Below are 18,160 nucleotides of genomic sequence, written 5' to 3'. Positions count from 1 at the left end.
TATCACCACCACAAGGAGGCTTTGTTACTAGTAGTGGTAAGTAAACCTGCTAGTGGATGGTGTCAGTGGATCAGGCTGCACAAGGTCAGACATAGGGAGTAAGATGTTTGGAGTTGCCCAGAGTGTGTGGGGTGAGGGTCACTTTCTACAGCTTGACCATTGATGAACTGATGCATTATCCAACACACACTCATCACTATAATGAATGGAGTCTATCAATGTAGTGGGGTCTGTGGCACTTAATGTGTGCTCCCGATACACCTGTTTGGGTCACACTTTATATTGCTTGTGCATCTATGTCGTGCCTAAGCTCTCTTGTTTGGATTTGCCTGCCTAGTGACATTTTGACAGAGATTGTGTAAAGAAAATAGCAACTCAAAACCTGTGCAATAAAAATAATCGAAAAGGCCAAATAATCACAGCACCTTTTTGCAAGGGTAAACAAGGATTATTGCATGCAACGGTCTCAGACGGTCCAGTAGAACCAAACTGATACAGAGCTTGTCATTTCACACAAAGTTACAGGTTATATAGTGCTGAACTACAGAATGTTATTATATAGGTTACAATGTTATCCCACCACTCTCATTGGCTACTTCCTATAGAACATGCTAATGCCCCCCTTTAGTCCCTGGACCATTGGCCACATCTTATGTAAAGACATTCCCCTAGACACGTGGCCCCTACATCATCACTATTAAATGCAGGTATAGGATTAGTCGTTCAAACGTATTGACACGTTAAAAAATCAAGACAGCCACATGATGTCCCCCCTCCATTCCAGACATGATCAAAGTAAACTGAGGAGGCCAACTCTGCTCTTTTAAGACAATAAGCCTTCTCATTACACCAGATGTTGTGGCAGACACAAGCTGCCCCTGAGTCTGAATATCAGGGATGTATTTGTTTCACTTGTATGCTTACTTGTAATTCATATGGGATGACTGCACATTTGAGAGGGCAGTAATGCTCAACATCTTTTCATAGCCTTTTGTAATCACAAAACCTTGTGCCCTATTCTCATGAGTATGCCCTTCTAGGGCGGGCATCCATATCAGCTCACATTCCACTAAAACCATGTTCAGCCCTGCAGTTAGTTACAATTAGCATTTTCCTGTGCACTGGGGTGCCTCTGATCTTTTCTCCTCCTGGAGAATGGCAAAGGGGATTTGTTTTTGGAGCTGAGCTGCACAGAGCTACAGCTCCACATCAGGGCATAAATTCTATTCTGTTCACAGTGTACCAGGCCTTGACTTCATAAATGGCAACCCTTCTGCCATGTTAACATACTGGCCTCACTTCTACCACATTACCCTTCTGACTCCATCTTCCACCTGTCTCAGTTCTTTCTGCACACCTCACTTAGGACCGTAACTAAACTAAACACAGGGAATGCTGCCCTATCTATAGCCTCTGCATTCACAACAGTAATACATTTGTTGCTCTTTCTGTGTTGCTATATTTAAGTATCTTATAAGTATCAAACCTAACTAAAAACAATAATTGCACCCTCTGCTGCGCAAACATCTGTCTGCTCGCACGATAGTTTGTGTTAATAGGTTTTGCTTAACCTAATCGTTTTTGCCTGGCTGGGATGCTGTACATGCATTCCAACAATTGCATATTCACATGTGATTCTCCCCGACAGTCTTATCCTCAAGCAAGCTTAGGTAGTCCCAGACCCATAACAAAATGATCATTATCATGTGTGGGGATAATTTCTGATCCACCTACAGTTTTCAAGGAAAGCCTCTTGTTCCCCCTCTGCACTGTGAGGCAATGGTGCAGTGGCTAAAGTCTCCTCCTCCTCAGCCATCCTTAATAGGACCACCTCTGTTTTTCTGCCTGATATTCAGTCTTCTGCAGCAACACCACCTTCTGCTCTTCATGTATTCTGTAATTCACTGCTACTCCGTGGCTACCTCACCCTAATGCTGCAGTGCCGCTGCTCTAAAAACGTGAAGGTGCATATAAATGTCCATATTTATCAGGAACTCTCGGAGAGTCTATGCAGCTACTATGACATCCTCCTGATTGCTAGCCACAATCTGCCCATGCATCTCGTCAGCTTCTTCAACAACTGGGTCTGGCCAATGGTCAAAGGTCCATCCTTTTCCATCTTCCAATCCTATGCTACGTCTGCCCCTCCTCATGCTGTGCATGCCCCTCCTCAAGCTCTGTCTGCATTTCCTAAAGCACCATCCTCCCCTCTTCGAGCTCGTTCTGCCTCTCCTCACGCTATGCCACTCGCTCCTTGCAGCCTACTTAATCCTGTAGATGGAGGAGTAGTACAGCTCCTTATCCCTCTCAACACATACTCAAAATAAAATAACTTGTTGACAAAATCTCCAAACACAAAAATAAGACAAGGGCAACAACAAACACATGGATTTACACAAGACTCACACAATGGAAGAGGGTTCTCAGAACACACAAACATTATAAGCCGTAGAAAGGGGACTTTATTCAAGTCCTCGGTCTTTGTATCTGGGCCTTACCTCATTCATTTTGATCAGGAAACAGTCAATGAAGTCCCTTGGGGAGTTTGGATCTAGTGTCTCCTGGTGAATTTTCACCTTCTCTCTCGCAAAGTCTTGCAGCTGCTGAACATCCTTAAACAGCCGGTGGTGAAGCCCAGGCACATATTCCATAATATTTGGGAAAAAATTGTAGAGCTAAAAAATTAAAACAGGTAAAATATATTTGTATCAATGTATGTTCAAATTCGATCACACTATCAGTAAAAAATATCCAGCACACATTTGCAGCTCTCCAAATGAACAGCTCAAAACCATAGCCTTAGCCATTATAGTGACTTGTGAGTGATCATGAAATGGCAAAATACTTTGAGTGCAGCAGGTTTCCTATGCTTGCTTTACAACAAGGTTGGTTCTTGAATCAGTACATTCAGGTTTTTGAGGTCATTGACTATGTCCTACATATTATATTGCAAGATGTAAGTTTCAACGAGGGAACCCCAGGCACAAAACAGATGTGACTAGGAAAGTAGGTGGTAGAAATATTAGGGATTTAGTTTACTTCAGCTTGGTGTATAAAAGGGCTTTACTCAGAAGATCCCTAGTCAATTTAAGCCTTGATGCATAAGTAGGTTACAAACGGGCCAGGTTGCAAGACTGAACATCTTCTGGCTATTGAAGTAGAACGTAGAGAGTGTTTTCTGATCATTGCAAAGCTTCATATATTAATGTTAGACGACATTCGTTATTTATAATGGATTAATCTGCTATAGTCTCAGTCTTTTTTAATGAAATGATTGCCTTTGTTTAGGTGACTCTTAGGACTGCATCATGTTGTACTTAGAAAGTACTCAATTTGGCAAATAACATATGTACACACTGTTGTGCTTTCTGTGTACTCAATGTTGTTAATATCCCGTGCAATCCAAAATCATAATTAGCCAGTATTTTAAGAACCAGTGGTATTTAAGATGCGAGCTTTTTACATCTACTATCATACTCCTCACAAGCCTCTTAGATTGCAAATTAAGTTTATATCACAGATGGGCTGCTGCGGGCGTGCAGGCAGCCTCACAATGTTGGGGAATTGGAGGACAGATTTAAAAATATGTCATACATAGGCTGTCTCTCTGCTCCAAACTGTTCAGAAATAAGTGAGGAAAAAAGTGATGTAATGGTTCGAGTGTTGATAGGTGTTTTGTTCTGGGAATCAAACTGTGCACTTAATTGTCCTGGGAACCAAAGGGGAACCAAAGAGGGGAACTTGCAAGGTGATATGAGGGGGTTACCGCAGGTCGCAGCATAGCAAGCAAGCCGGTATGAGTATCTCACTAGGATCTGGATGTGTTGCCTGCAGACTACACATAGCAGATCATTGGCAGGTGGGAGACTTCCAAATGCTGAGCAGAGCAGTTAAGTCTTCATCATGGGTGGCATATTGCTACGTGCATAGCAGGTTTCTGTACTCAACCATTGTGTGTTTGTTGCTGCTGTTAATGATTGTTCAAACTCAAACACTCTCTGCTCTCTCGGGTGAGAAATGGGATAGGGTCTTGATTCCTCACCACTTTCCTACCATGAGTTCAGTGTCAGAATCAGTGTCAGTGTGGATATCAGAAGGACACAGCTCCTATTGCCTCAGTGTTTCTGGGTACTTGTTGTGGTAACGGAGATGCACAAATCATACTTTGGCGCTGACCAAGTGGTACTTTGTATTTAATAAGTTTCAATTTCCACACTCGATAATTGTTAGCAACGGTTTTTCTCAAGGCAAGTAAGTTGTGAGCTTACTCACAGCAAATCACTGCGAGACCAGAGACCACACACACACACCCATTCGGGAGGAGGTACTATCCAGTACTTTATCTGACATTGACCTTTACCTTCACCCATCCGAGACCGCACACCCAACTTACTTGCCTTGAGAAAAACAGTAAGGTTGAAACACATGTCTGCACTAGTGAAACCTAGGCATTTGGTTTTTGATATTCCATGGAAGTCTGGACCAACTACATTGTATGTCATAAGAATGACAACCATTGTATGAAGCACAAACGCAACAATAAATCAATACTTATTGCTAACACTTTTCAAGTGTGGTAATTGAAACTTATTAAATACAGAGTACCACTTGGTCAGTGCCGGAGTATGATTTGTGAATCTCAGTTACCAAAACAAGTGCCTCTGCAACTTGACTGCTCATTAATAGGGAAGGATGCAAGATAACTTGATGAACGGAGAGGGCAGTGAAGCTAATGACACATGTAGCTAAAGGCCAGGTTAGGCAGAAAAACCTGCTGGAACAGAACAAAATGGAACAAAGATGATATTTGGGCCAGTCTCATGCATAAACCTATATAGTTCCTTGTTCAAACGTGTATTGAAGCATCTGAGCGTCTGTTGACATTACCAGGGATTACCAGAAAGTTTATCTTGTTCTCTTACTGATATTTAGAGACACTTGGCATATTAGATATGCAGACATGTGAAGCATGTGAATATAACATCTTGGTTGGATTCCAATGAGTTTTTTTTTTTTTTAATTGACTTTTTATGTAATTATCTATATTTGATTTTATGTTTTCACTGTATCTCTGGGTATGACCACTGTTTTCGATAAGAATTAACATCACATAACAAGCATTTGCCATCCTCCAAAAAGTCTCTTTTGTAAATACATTTTGAAAGATTTTTGACTGCAGAAATATAGGATTTGGTGTACAATGGAGTCAATCAAGATGGGTTAAAGCAGGGTACCTATATGTGCGCACCATGTTTTTTTGTTTTTGGCTTATATGTGTGATTAATCAAGGGAATGTGTCCCTTTCCTTTTCCCCAGTGGGGAGCCACCCCCCCTTGAGGCTAGGGAGGTGAGCCTGATTTGCAAGACACTCCCTAGCGGTCTGGGCAAGTGCGACCTCATTGGGAGACTCTCCCACAAGGTGGACAAGGACTCCCGCTCTGGTGAGGTACTCCCTCAGCCATTCACCATGATGGCATACATGGAACTATCCGATATGCAGGAGGGAAGGCAGTGCTGCATCGTGAAAAGGTGAGTGTCCTGAAGTGAAGAGGACTGAAATCCCTCTGCCCCAAGATAAGGGGCGAAAGGAGGAAAAGTAAACCATTGTGTACATATGTAATCTTTTGGCTTTGTTAAATAAATTATGAATAACAATATTTGAAGTGGGTTGAGGGCAGCCCATTGTGTGTGGATGTGCAGTGCCAAGGGATTGTGGTAGTGGAAATGTTGTGGTAGAGAAAGCAGTTTTGGGAGAGGTGTTGGTCAGGGGTTATTGTACAAAGAGGCACTGAGGTATTTTGGGGCGTTGGAGCAGGGGCACAGAAAGTGCGGTCCTAGGAGGTTGTTGTTAGTGGTAACCTTTGTTGGGACGAGTTTGTTTTTGTCATTGTGCTATTATTAATGTCAATAAAAATAATACAAATGTGTGCACTCATTGAGCACATGACCAAGGAGCTCCTGCAATACGGGGAAAAGATCTTGAAGTACCACAATGAATGGTTACAGGGAACAGAATGTAAGATGTTTACTGCATGGCCTGCGGACAGCATGTACAATAAGCAGATCATTGAACATATGTACATGCATTTGTCAATTTACAAAGGCAAAAAGTTAAAGAATAGACAAAGTATATTGGAGATGTGGAGAATACATGAGGAGGTTGATGAAGCACACACTGATATAGACAGGGTGGTCAAGACACCTGTGCAGGCCATGGCTCCACCCCTCTCAGAGGAGCCCCAACCAGGTAAAGGCACAGCCATCTGTGCCATCGACTACCCCACCCATGCTAGGAACATACTCACTTCAAGCTACAGCAGGGTACACAAATCCCCAGCATGAGCCCACAACAGACACCAAACTAAACAGACTACGAGATAACAAAAATAAAACACGAAACCCACTCATAATGGAGATTGAAAACAGAGCGTGCAGGGACCTAGAAGCAGCATTAAAAAAGACAGAGGCTGAGCTAGAAAAAGTAACACAAGGAAACACAGGGTGAGTGCAGCGTCCAGGCACAAGGCACGGTCACATGGAAGGCAGGACAGATAAACCTCAAAATGGACAGTGCAGTGATTATGGATGTCAAGATCAAGACAGATGAGGGAGCCCCTGTTGAAAGGGGAAATCAGGAGAGCAGGATGCGCAGGGAAGGAGGGCACCAGAGCATAGACTACAATTCTGCCTTCTCCAAAAGGAGAGGAGGAGCGGTGGGAGACGGATGACGAACAGAGAGAAATAACACCATGGGGCATGGAAATTACACCATGAACTAGTCTGTTTGGGAGTGGCAAAGGGGAAGAATGGAGGGAGACAACCATAGAAGAGAAAGGCAGGGAGACAGTTTGCCCTATTACAGAAGGGCTGAGGGAAGGTACATTATGTGCCCTGGCACATATGGATAGGAACACCTTAATGATGGCATTGTCCTCACATACAGCGGGAGCAGGTAAATGAATATATGCCCTGGTGAAGCAATAAAATGGGGTTACATTATCAGTGGGACATATTAAGAGCTTGCTGTTTGCTTCACTATTAGGACAACAGACCAATACAATTTGGAAAAAAGTGTGATACCCACGTGTGTTATTGGACCCAAATGCTAGTTCTTCATTCAATATCTGTCGAGCCCATATGTGGAAGGTGATGGGGGACGCCTACCCAGGCAAACCAGATACAGGATCAATCCTAGCATGTACGATGAAACCAGACAAGAACCCAGCACTTTACATCCATTCAATACAGCAGATGTGGCGGGAGGGGATTCATGTGATAAAAACAGATCAGTATTTTACTATATGTTGTGCAGGTGTCCCCCCACACTAGTGGAAAAAGATTTAGATAAAGTAGTGGGCTTAGAAGTGAAAAGATAGGCTGTGATATAGTGTTCATAGTGCCTTTCTGTAAAAAAAAGAAGTGGAAGGGTAAAAGTGACAGAGATGCAAGTACAGAGGACAGAACCAAAACAGATACATAACAAATTTACAAAAGTAAGCATAGAAGAAGCAGTACTCACTCATACAGCAAAAGGACAACAGCAGTGGGAACAATTGCAAGAATGGGGAGATGGGCAAGGAGACAGAATAAGGGATGCAGGAGCTTTTCAAGGAGGGAGAAGTGGTTTCCAATGAGGAAGGGTGGAGGCTTTGGAGGATTAGGGCCCTGGGCTGGAGGATTCTGTTGGGTGTGTGAAGAATGGGGCATTTTGCGCGAGATTGTCAAAATAGGCCTCCCATGCACTATTCCGCTGGCGCACCACCTGATCAATATCACACACATCACCCACAGTACAAGACACAGATGCCAACTTCAGTACCCCCTTATCTCCCCAGCCCAGTGCAAGCAATCACTCGTACATATGCCCCTGGCCCTGTGCAATCACAAGCCCTGGTGGCCACACAGCAACAGCACATGCAATACCAAACATCAAACATAGTGCATAGGGCTAACATGCTCCACAAAATGCAGTACCACACAGTCCAGTGACCCACTATATGGGAATAAGTGTCCTGGGGACTAACCCTTTCCATTGCCAGAGACAAACTTGTATCCACAATAGGACTGCCCACAGCAAGCTCTGACATGTCCAGTCCTGTAGTCACCCCCGACCCGGAAGAGGAACCACAAGTGAGAGTGAAGATAGAAGACAGAGCATTCACCTTCATAGTGGATAAGGGGGCCACCACACTCTGTATCAGGAAAGGGAGGTTTCCATTGACCATCAAAAGTATGGACACACAGATGCAATGGGGCTGTCATCATAGTTCCATTCACTGAACAATTACCTATCACTGATGGTGCACACAAACTATGTACCAGTTAAGCAAGTTAAACCTGACCATCATATTCTCGGACAAAGGGATAGTGTGCTCAGCACCAGGAATGCATTACACAAGAGTAGACGTAGTTCTCCAATCATACAGTATCACAAGCATTGTGTGAGGAGGACTCATACATGAGTAGCTGTTCCTGTATGGAGAAACTGCCTTGATAGGATAGCTACCCAGACTCCTGAACATGATATTCTGTCTACCTCTGGAATTCATGCTGAGACCAGCTGTCCAAGAGGAAAAGGCAATAGGTACCATTCTCCCTTTATACATAGAAGCAGTAATTACCAGAAAATATGCAGTGATTTTAGCAGGAAGGGACGAGCAATGGATGGTGTGGCACACTGTTCTTTTGCATAGATACCACAGTATTACTAAGAGAAGTGTCTGATGAAAGGTTGTTAGAGGACATAAAAGAGGAAGGAGAAGTGGTGTTTGAAATGTGCATACTCTGTGACATAGTGATACAATGCAGGCAAGTGCTACACACTGTATTAGTTGAAAAGCCCCTCCAATACCTTTATATGAGGACATACCACAAGTGCCCAGTTGCCTGAGGACTAGCAACCCCATGATGTAGGGCTACTAAAGAGCATAAGAGCAGTAATGATCAGACTCAAACCAGGTACAATGCTGCCTCAAGTGAAGCAATACGCACTGTCCATGGAGGCTGTTGAAGGAATATATGACACTAATGCTGTGTTATTTGAACAATGCATCATTGTGCCATCCACACACCGATGTAACTGAGCTATTTACCGTGTGAAACAAAGTGAAAGGATCCTCTTGGAGGATGATACAAGCTCTCCACCAGTTAAATAACATTAACGAGTCAGAGTTCGCAGTAGTACCCAATCAAGCCACTATCAAGCGACCCACTTCACTGTGATTGATCTCAAGAACACATTTTTCTCAATCCCACTGCACATAGACTCATAGAATATCACTGAGGTTATCCATTGTGGTAAGAGATTCCAACACACCCACTTGCCTCAAGGGTACTGTGAGTCCCTGAGCATATTCAACTGAGTGCTCCTCATGGATGCAGGCAACATGCAGCTACAAAGCACAATGGGCCTCATTACAACCCAGGCGTTAAGGGTTTAACGGCGCCGTTGGCGCCGTTAACCCTTAACGCCTGATTACCTTTTTAACGCCTGCTTTTAGCAGGCGTTAAAATGCAAGGCGCTAACCTGCCTTGGTGCTAATTACGGCACCGTAATTTACGGTGCCGTAATTAGCGCCTTCCCCACTCCCATTATGCCCTATGGGGCAAAAATGGGAATGGGGAAGGGTAAATGGGGAATGGGGATTTACCGCCCCACTCACCTTGGAATGGGGCGGTAAATCTGCCATCCACCATGGTGTAAACAGAGTTTACACCATGGTGGTAAAGTAGGGAACTTACCGCCTGGGTTGTAATGAGGCCCAATATGTATACAATCTCTTGGTGTATAGTACGACAGAACAGCAATTCAGAAAAGATTCAATACATCGTATGTAACCTTCACAGTACATTCTGGAGTGTCCATATGACATTAAAATATCCTGCCAAAGTAGCAATTGTAAAGTGCACTGCCCACACCAAAGGAACAGAGACAATCTCACTGCATAATGTGGTTGCGGAAGCAGCCACAAAGCAGGCACCTTACCTGCCTTTCAAAGAGAAAGAGAAAGCATCTGTCATATGTGAGGAATCTGAGGGAGTCACCACTTCTTTCCCCAACATATCCTCCCCACTGCTGGCCAGGCAAAGGCTGTTGCTTTTGGATACTGACCCCGAGGGTGGATATGCGACAGAGGATCACCTGAGTAGAGGAGAGTTGGGGAGTGGGGATTAGACATCCTTGGCTGAGATATAGTATCCCCCATTTCCCTTTTCCAATGAACTTAATATTCCCCACGTCTTTGCAGGGAATTATCAATCCCTTCCCTATTTTCCTATGTAATGCTTTATAGGGAATTATCAATCCCTTCCCTATTTTCCTAGACAACCTACTCCCAACGCACACTACTTAGGTACTGAGACAATGAGACCACCATTGAAATAGTGGAAAGACTGGACGAAGAAGCATGAGTAGTCAAGTTGTGCTCATAACCAGGGAGCCAGGAACTTTAAAACAGGCTCAGCTGAGGGTTTTCAGGGGAAGCACGGCAAGCATGAAGGAGAGTTCCAGGGCAGTAGCTGTGGTGGTGAGTAGGCACCTTCCCCCAAGATGCTGAGAGGTCTATGAAGCATGATCCGGTGCAAAGAGCGAGAGGGGCCTGTTGGCATTCTTAGGCAAAGCAGAAAAAGCAGTGCAGTACAGAGCAAAGGTAGCGGGAGAGTTGGAGAGGCTCCGAAACACTCAGAGGTGAAGGACCACTGGCAGCTCTGCAGTAAGCACAAGGGAAGCAAGGAAGCCGTGGAGGATGCCAAGCGCCAGAGAGAACCAGCGAAAGCAGACCGTGAACAGAGATGAGTCTCCGGAAAGTCACCAAAAGGGGAAATCCAGCTGCAAGAAAGCCAGCTAGTCCACCTGTGTTAAAAGGGCACCGCAATATGGTGGATTGGTGGTTTTGAAGCCAGAGTCATTTGGTTTTGAATATCTGAATTGAATATAAGGAAAAGAGAATGTAAATAAAGAGACATTTGTTTTTAATATCTGAATTGAATGTAAGGAAAATGTGTCCTCAAGGCAAGTATTGCCAAGAGTCAAATAAGCCAGCATTACCATTATTAAGTCAAGTAAGCTAAAGTGGTTAACAGTTCAATGATCAAGCACTGCCAAGAGCCAAGAATAATTAAACAGGACAACTAAAATAGTAGCAAAGTAGGTAATTCCGACCCTGGCGCTAAGCGAAAAACGATGGCGGTAAATGATTACCGCCATCGTTTTCCGCTAGGTCCGATTATGACCTTGACCGTTAACTACGATGCCATTAGCGGCATCGTAGTCAACGCTGCCGCTATCTGCGCTAAGGATGCGCGCACGCGACCTCCCACACCGTACTTAGCGCCATGGTGGAAAGGTACGCGAATGCCGACCCAAGTGGACATGCACCTAACGCCATCACCCAGCCCGTTAAGTACCTTACCGCCACGGCGCTAAGTACGCCATCGCGAACCAAGCGTAAATGGCCATGTAAAGTGAATCCAGCTGCCACAGGTGCACAGAAACAGCACAGGTGGAGGCAATACAGACTCAGGAAGTACAAAAAGAGCACACCCCACCCCTTCCCACACCCAGTCACACTCCACAATGATACCAATACGACTTGCAATGTTGGGGCTGGAGGACCTGATAGCAATGCAAGTGCTACTACAACAACAACAACAACAACAACAACAGGCAGCATAGAGGAGACGCAGGAGGAGACGGAGGGCAAGGCAGGGCCAGCAAGCCCCACCAGCACAGCCAGTGCCACCACGCAGGCAGCCCCCAATCCCACGCATCAGAGCCAGTCCATTCAACCTCACTGCTGAGCAGATCCACACCCTGTACCGTTTGGATCGGGACACCATCAACGCCATCGTAGACATGACACACAACGACATTGTAAGCATGATAGAAAGTCCAACCGCCATCCCACTCCTACTGAAGGTAGTGTCTGTACTCCACTTCCTGGCCACAGGCACCTACCAGCACACAGTGGGGCACTTGCATGGCATTTCACAACCATTATTCTCACGTACACTTATCCAAGTGCTCGATGCCCTCCTCAAGCACACAGACGACCACATCTCATTACCACGGACTGCCCAGGAGATTGCAAACACCAAAGTGGGTTTCCATGCACTAGCCGGCATACCTGGTTGCATTGGTGCCATCGACTGCACCCATGTGGAATTGGTGGTTCCACATGCCATGGAGGTACCGTACCGCAACCGGAAACAATTCCACTCAATCAACGTGCAAATGGTCTGTGATTCCAACAAGATCATCACACATTGTTGTGCCCGATTCCCCGGATCAACCCATGATTCAATTGTCCTGAGGAACTCCACAATACCACGCTACATGGAGCGACATGCAGGCCCAAGATCATGGCTACTCAGTGAGTCTAATGTCATGACCATGGAAATGTGAAGTGGGTAGGTGAACGACGTACCAATGCATACTCCACCTGGCTGAAAGGTGGGGGGGAATGATGCATACTCCACCTGGCTGAAAGGGGGGGGAATGATGCATACTCCACCTGGCTGAAAGGGGGGGGGGAATGATGCATACTCCACCTGGCTGAAAGGGGGGGCGGGAATGATGCATACTCCACCTGGCTGAAAGGGGGGGAATGATGCATACTCCACCTGGCTGAAAGGGGGGGGGAATGATGCATACTCCACCTGGCCGAAAGGTGGGGGGGAATGATGCATACTCCACCTGGCTGAAAGGGGGGGCGAATGAAGCATACTCCACCTGGCTGTGAGTAGCAGAGAGAACGGAGACAGATCATACCCTAAAGCAACCCAAACTCCACCCAACACCAGTAAAGCCAATACCCAATGTATGCAGCCCTACCATGTGAATGAGGTTGTGTCCCAACCATGACACAACCATCTGCAAGTGCATTCTACCAATTCAGACCACATTATCAACAATGAAATGCACCTACATGCACGTCACCAAACACCATCAACCGAAAGGCCTCTCCCCCTGAACTGCCCACGAAGGAGGCACATGACGGACAGAAACATCAACACACCATTACACAGACAGCAGGGCCCCCAAAATGTCCCTATCAACATCAGCATTGCTCACTGGGGTCATGATGAGGCCCACAGCAATGTTGCAATGATGTGCGCATTGACATCACAGGACACGTGCCAGGCCAACAAAACAAACGGCATGAATGGACACAGTCGATGGGCACTCACAATGCACTCCACCCCTCTGCATACATTGGGTGATGGCATGCAAAACAGGCCATGAGAGCCATGAGCATATACTGGTCGCATTGTGTGAATCAATTAGTGCATTTAGAAGTAGTCCAAAGTAAAAGTTGGATGCAAGCCATGGTGGCACATCATGTTCTTGATCAGACGTCATGACTGACACATACATTCTCGCCTACATACAGGTGATGCAGGCTATCCCCTGAAGAGGTGGCTCCTTACACCAGTCCGGAACCCGCAGAACCAGCACAAGGAGGACTTCAACCGTGCACATACACGTACCCGTGTGGTCATTGAGCAGACATTCGGCCTATTGAAGGCACGGTTCCGATGCCTCAGCAGGTCTGGTGGGGCACTCCTGTACCGCCATGAGAAGGTGGCAAAGATGGTCATGGCATGTGTCATGCTACACAATATGTGCATCAGACGAAATGTGCCCCTGCCCCCTGACGCAGAACTGCAACCACCTGACGATGAGGATGAGGAGGGTGCAGATGGGGCCGCACCTCATGGAGGAGGCGATGCACAGGAGGGGCGTGAAATGCGTCAAAATATCATCGACCAATGCTTCTAGTACACGCGGCTGGTGTGTATCACATGGAGACGGCACTTGGGGCACTGTGTGTCTCTGGGACATGCACACTGTGGACTGCACACCAATAAAGCACACATATGCAATGAAAATGTCCACACATTTGATTTCGGAAAAAGGAGAAAGTGTATTTTAATCATAAATTGTTGTGACACACACCCTCCCCCCTCCCCCCTCCCCCCTCCCCCCTTCACACCCCAACACACCCCCTCCCCCCTGCACACCCCAACACACCCCCTCCCCCCTCCCCCTCCCCCCTGCACACCCCAACACACCCCCTGTGAGTGTCTACAGATGCCTGTAACAGTGGGCACAGGCTATTACAAGCCCCCTCTCCCGGCCCCCGGGGCACCCCTGCCTGTGGAGCGCAGGTTCCGTCCTGAACGTCGGACGGGGCTGCTCTGAGCAGAACTGGCAGCGGAGGATGTCCCTGCCTGCTCCCGTGCATACATGGCCTGTAGGGTGTGGGAGAGCTCTGAGAGCACATGGCGCACCCCGGCAAGTTCGCCACAAATGTCCCTTGACGTGTACTGCATTGCATCCCTCAGGGTGTCAGTGCTCTGCGCAATTTCGGCCCTTAGGGTCTCCGTAGCCTGTTCGATGGCTGCCCTAGCCCCCACACATTCCGCAGCATGCTCGGTGAGTAGCGTGGACAGCTGTTGCTGCCATTCAATGATGTCTTCAAGGGACTGTTGCCCCTGCTGGGCCATGCCCATTGCCGGTGGTGTGATAGAGGGGCTGCTCCCCTCCTGTGGACTTAGAGCTAGGCATGGGGTAGATGGCCACTCCTCTTCCTCTGTGTGCCCCTGTGTGGGATCCTCATGGGGGCTGGCATGGGACAAACAGGGGGAATGTGGAAGCTCAGTGGGGCGTCTGACGTCGTGCTCCTCAATGTCGGAGTCACAGCATGCTGCAATGGCAGCTGATTCTCCAATGGTGCCTTCTGTGGCAGGCAATGTTGGAACAGGTGGTGTTGCTGCTGCTGGCCTGCTGCCTACTGGGGTGCTTGCCGGTGGGCCGTCCTGTTTGCTGGCAGTGGATTGTGCTTGCTGTGGGGTCTGGCTCACTGCAGCTGAGGTTGAGGGTGCGTGAATGGTCGTCTTGGCCTTCTTGGCTTTTATTGTCACAGGGGTGTCCTCGTCCTCGGGGTGTGATTCTGAGCCTGTGGTGGAGCAGAGGAGGGAGAGCGTTATTGATGGGTCTGCGGACATTGGAATGACAATGATTGACATGATTTTGGTCAGTAGATGAGGCACATTTGAGGCAGGGGCATGCAGGTTGTCTCCTTTTTGTGTGGAATGAGGATGGAGGTATGTGGGTGCCGGCAGTTAGGGTGTGCATGCTACATGTATACATGGTGGAGCTCGCATGTGGCTGTGGGCAGTGTTGCATTTACACTCTAGGGCAACATTGTGCTACACATGAATGGACTTCAGTGACTATGGCATGTCTTGATTTGAGGCACCTACCTTCATCGCCTGATGTCGGTACTCCTCTTTCCATCCCTCCGACGCCTTCGATGCCTTCCATGCCTATCGTGCTGGCACATATTTCCTCCCACGGTTGGAGTTTCAGTGGGGATTCAGAACCTCCACCGGTAGCCAGGCCAAGGTTGCGGTTGGCGGAGATGATTCTTCTTATGCGTAGCCTAAGGTCATCCCACCGCTTCCTGCACTGCTGTGGGGTGCGGGGTACGGTCCCCACCGCGCTGACACGCTCTGCCACCAGGGCCCATATGGCCTTCTTTTTGGCTATCGCCGGCCTGGTCATTTGCGTAGAAAAAACTACAGCTGCATTGTCTTGGAGAGTCTCAGCCAGCATGCTCAGTTCCTCCCGGGAGAATCTGTCCTGGCGCTGGCGATCGCATGCCTTCTTGACAACTTTGGGCATTTTCGGGTGGGTAAGTGGGTGGGTGATGGGTTGGGACAGGTGTCAGGGTTGGATCTGGTGTTGTTGGGAAGGATGGCAATGGATTGTGTTTTTAAAGATGGCCGCCGTGCTGTTTCTCGTTCCGCCGCGATGACGCTATTTCCGGGTCCGCTTTTTTACGGTGACCGCTAATTACGGCCACCGCTGATTACGGTGGCCGCTAATTACGGTGGCCACTGAGATGGGTGGCGGTAGTGCACCTTGCGCGGCCTACGATGCTGGTAGGGGCCCTTTCCGCCATGGCGTTATTTACATTGACCGCCAAGGCGTAATGCTCGTGCGCGATGGGTCGGAATGTGGCGCTCTTTCCGTCATCGGTCCACGGTGTAAACGTTCATTACACCATGGCGGTAATGACGGCTACTTACCGCCAGGGTCGTAATGAGGCCCATATGTTTCCTAGCAGGAAAGGCTTATTGGCTTAACTGATAGGCTTATTTTGGATTGTGTAAACTGAACTCTAACAGAAACCGTGTTTGCTCACAGGAGAGTGTACTAGAAACATATGTTGGTTTTGCAAGTGAAAGCTACAGAACACGTGAATGCTAACATCTGTAATAGTACAAGTTCAAAGGCAGTTTAAAGGACCCCTAATCAAATGTCATTGTGAAGCTGAAACTGTGGTAAGAAACCTGTGAAACAGAACCAAGTAAGAAGTGTTGGTTGTGTGACTCGTAATGGGTGGACTGTGTGCGAATACACCCACCTAAGTGAAAGTCACACAGTGATAAATAATGGAAGCGTTTGTGAATTTAGATTGATCTGCTGAACTTTAAATTGGTGACAAGTAACGAAACTCGAAAAGCTGGGGGAAATATCCCAAGGAACTGTGTTATGTTGGAACCTTAACTATCTCAGAGAATGAACTCTGTTGTTTTGAAACATTGGAATACTTGAAAATCAGGGGAAGGGAACCCCTTTGTTGTAAAGTGAAATATTTGAATCATGGGGAAGGGAAAACCCTTTTCCAATTAAGAGCTGGAAGATGCTCAGAACTATTATTTGGGACACTTCTCATTTGATGCTGGCATCCCTAAACATTGCATTCAGTTAGATGTGATTGCAAGTGTAGGGTTTTGACACAAACAGACATTTGCTTTGGACTTCCTGACACAGACTATCATTAGTCTCATTTAGGTGGGAAAATCCCACCTTAAGTTAGGGCAAGTTATGTATTTTGCCAACAGTCATTTTTAATTAATAAATGTTTATATGTTAAACGTCTATATCGTTTTCTGTGTCTCATTCATGATGCCTTCAGAAATGGTTTCAGGAATGGGATGTGGCTCAACTGATACAAGTTGGGGACCTCTAAAGTTTGAGTAGTTAAGTCCCGGTGCATCAGACCCCTCAGTAGCCATGAAAGGCTCTATTGGGTTTGATAATTGTAGCAGTAGGGAAGAAATCCTTCCCCCAGGTGAACAAAGACTAATACCTACTGATCTGATTGTTATTCCACACCCATAGGCATACATCAGGTTGGCTCCTAAGTCAGGATAGCATGGACATTTGGAATAGGTGTGCTATCTGTAGGTATAGACCCAGACATCAGGGAGGACATACAGATATTACTATAAAATCATGGGAAACATCCCTTTCCAATTTGTAAAGGGGATACAATTGTACAGGGGGTACTCGAAAGAGCAGTATTTCCTACGGTAAAAAAGAGGCAAAGAAAGATGTGAGAGAACGAGGTATCTGAGGTATCTTAGGATTCGGGTAAGCCGATGAGGCATCTGATACCCCACACAAACCCGAACCCCGAAGGGGCATAGACAAGAACCTGAAACTCTTCCCAACCTAGCCTTTGGCCAAAGCAATGATCCACTGTTAGCTGAAGCCTTCTTGGAAATTTGACCAGAACGCAAGGGATGGGACAAAGGGGGTCCCTTTTAATTTCTAAATAATGGGTTGCTGTACAGAGGAGACATTCCTTCTGAGGGCATTGTTAGAACACGGTTGGTAGTGCCTAAACATCACAAACAAATTGTCCCACTCCCATTTGCTGGCCAGTCACTTGGGGCAGATGAAAACTCAAGCACAGATCCTTAACAAGTTCTACTGGCCAGGAATTTACTCAGATATTAAGACCTAGGCACCGTCTTGTGATATCTACCAAAAGACTAGCACCCATATGCCACCACCAGTACACCTGCAAGCACTCCTCCCAATTATTGAAATTCTATTTTCTAGAATAGGCATGGATATTGTAGGTCCCTTGAAACATAAAAATTAGGGAATAAGTATATTCTGGTCCTAGTAAAATATGCCATGCAATATCCAGAAGCCTTTCCTCTTAGACCTAATACCACCCAGAACATCCTGAAACACCTACTTACCTTCTATTCAAGAGTAGGGTTTCCCAATGAAAAAATCTCAATGGATCAGGGCTCTACATTCATGAGCAAACTCATGGGAGAAGTGAAAGAACTA

The 18,160-nt window shown here is 46.6% G+C and overlaps 1 protein-coding gene across 2 annotated transcripts in view; it reads right to left on the bottom strand.

Moving 5' to 3' along the window:
• Nucleotides 1-18,160, bottom strand: part of LOC138566779 (cytochrome P450 2F3-like) — a 622,774-nt gene that overhangs the window by 214,204 nt on the left and 390,410 nt on the right. For both annotated transcript variants that reach the window (XM_069644431.1, XM_069644430.1), the window contains one exon: nt 2,499-2,675. In XM_069644431.1, coding sequence (XP_069500532.1) covers nt 2,499-2,675 — 177 coding nt within the window. The remainder of the gene's footprint in view (nt 1-2,498; nt 2,676-18,160) is intronic.

This window comes from Ambystoma mexicanum, chromosome 2p, assembly GCF_040938575.1.
Source record: "Ambystoma mexicanum isolate Mex_15411 chromosome 2p, UKY_AmexF1_1, whole genome shotgun sequence".
In the NCBI taxonomy this organism is placed as follows: Eukaryota; Metazoa; Chordata; class Amphibia; order Caudata; family Ambystomatidae; genus Ambystoma; species Ambystoma mexicanum.
Note: the sequence above shows the minus strand (reverse complement) of the source record. Positions and strands in the feature narration are given on the sequence as shown.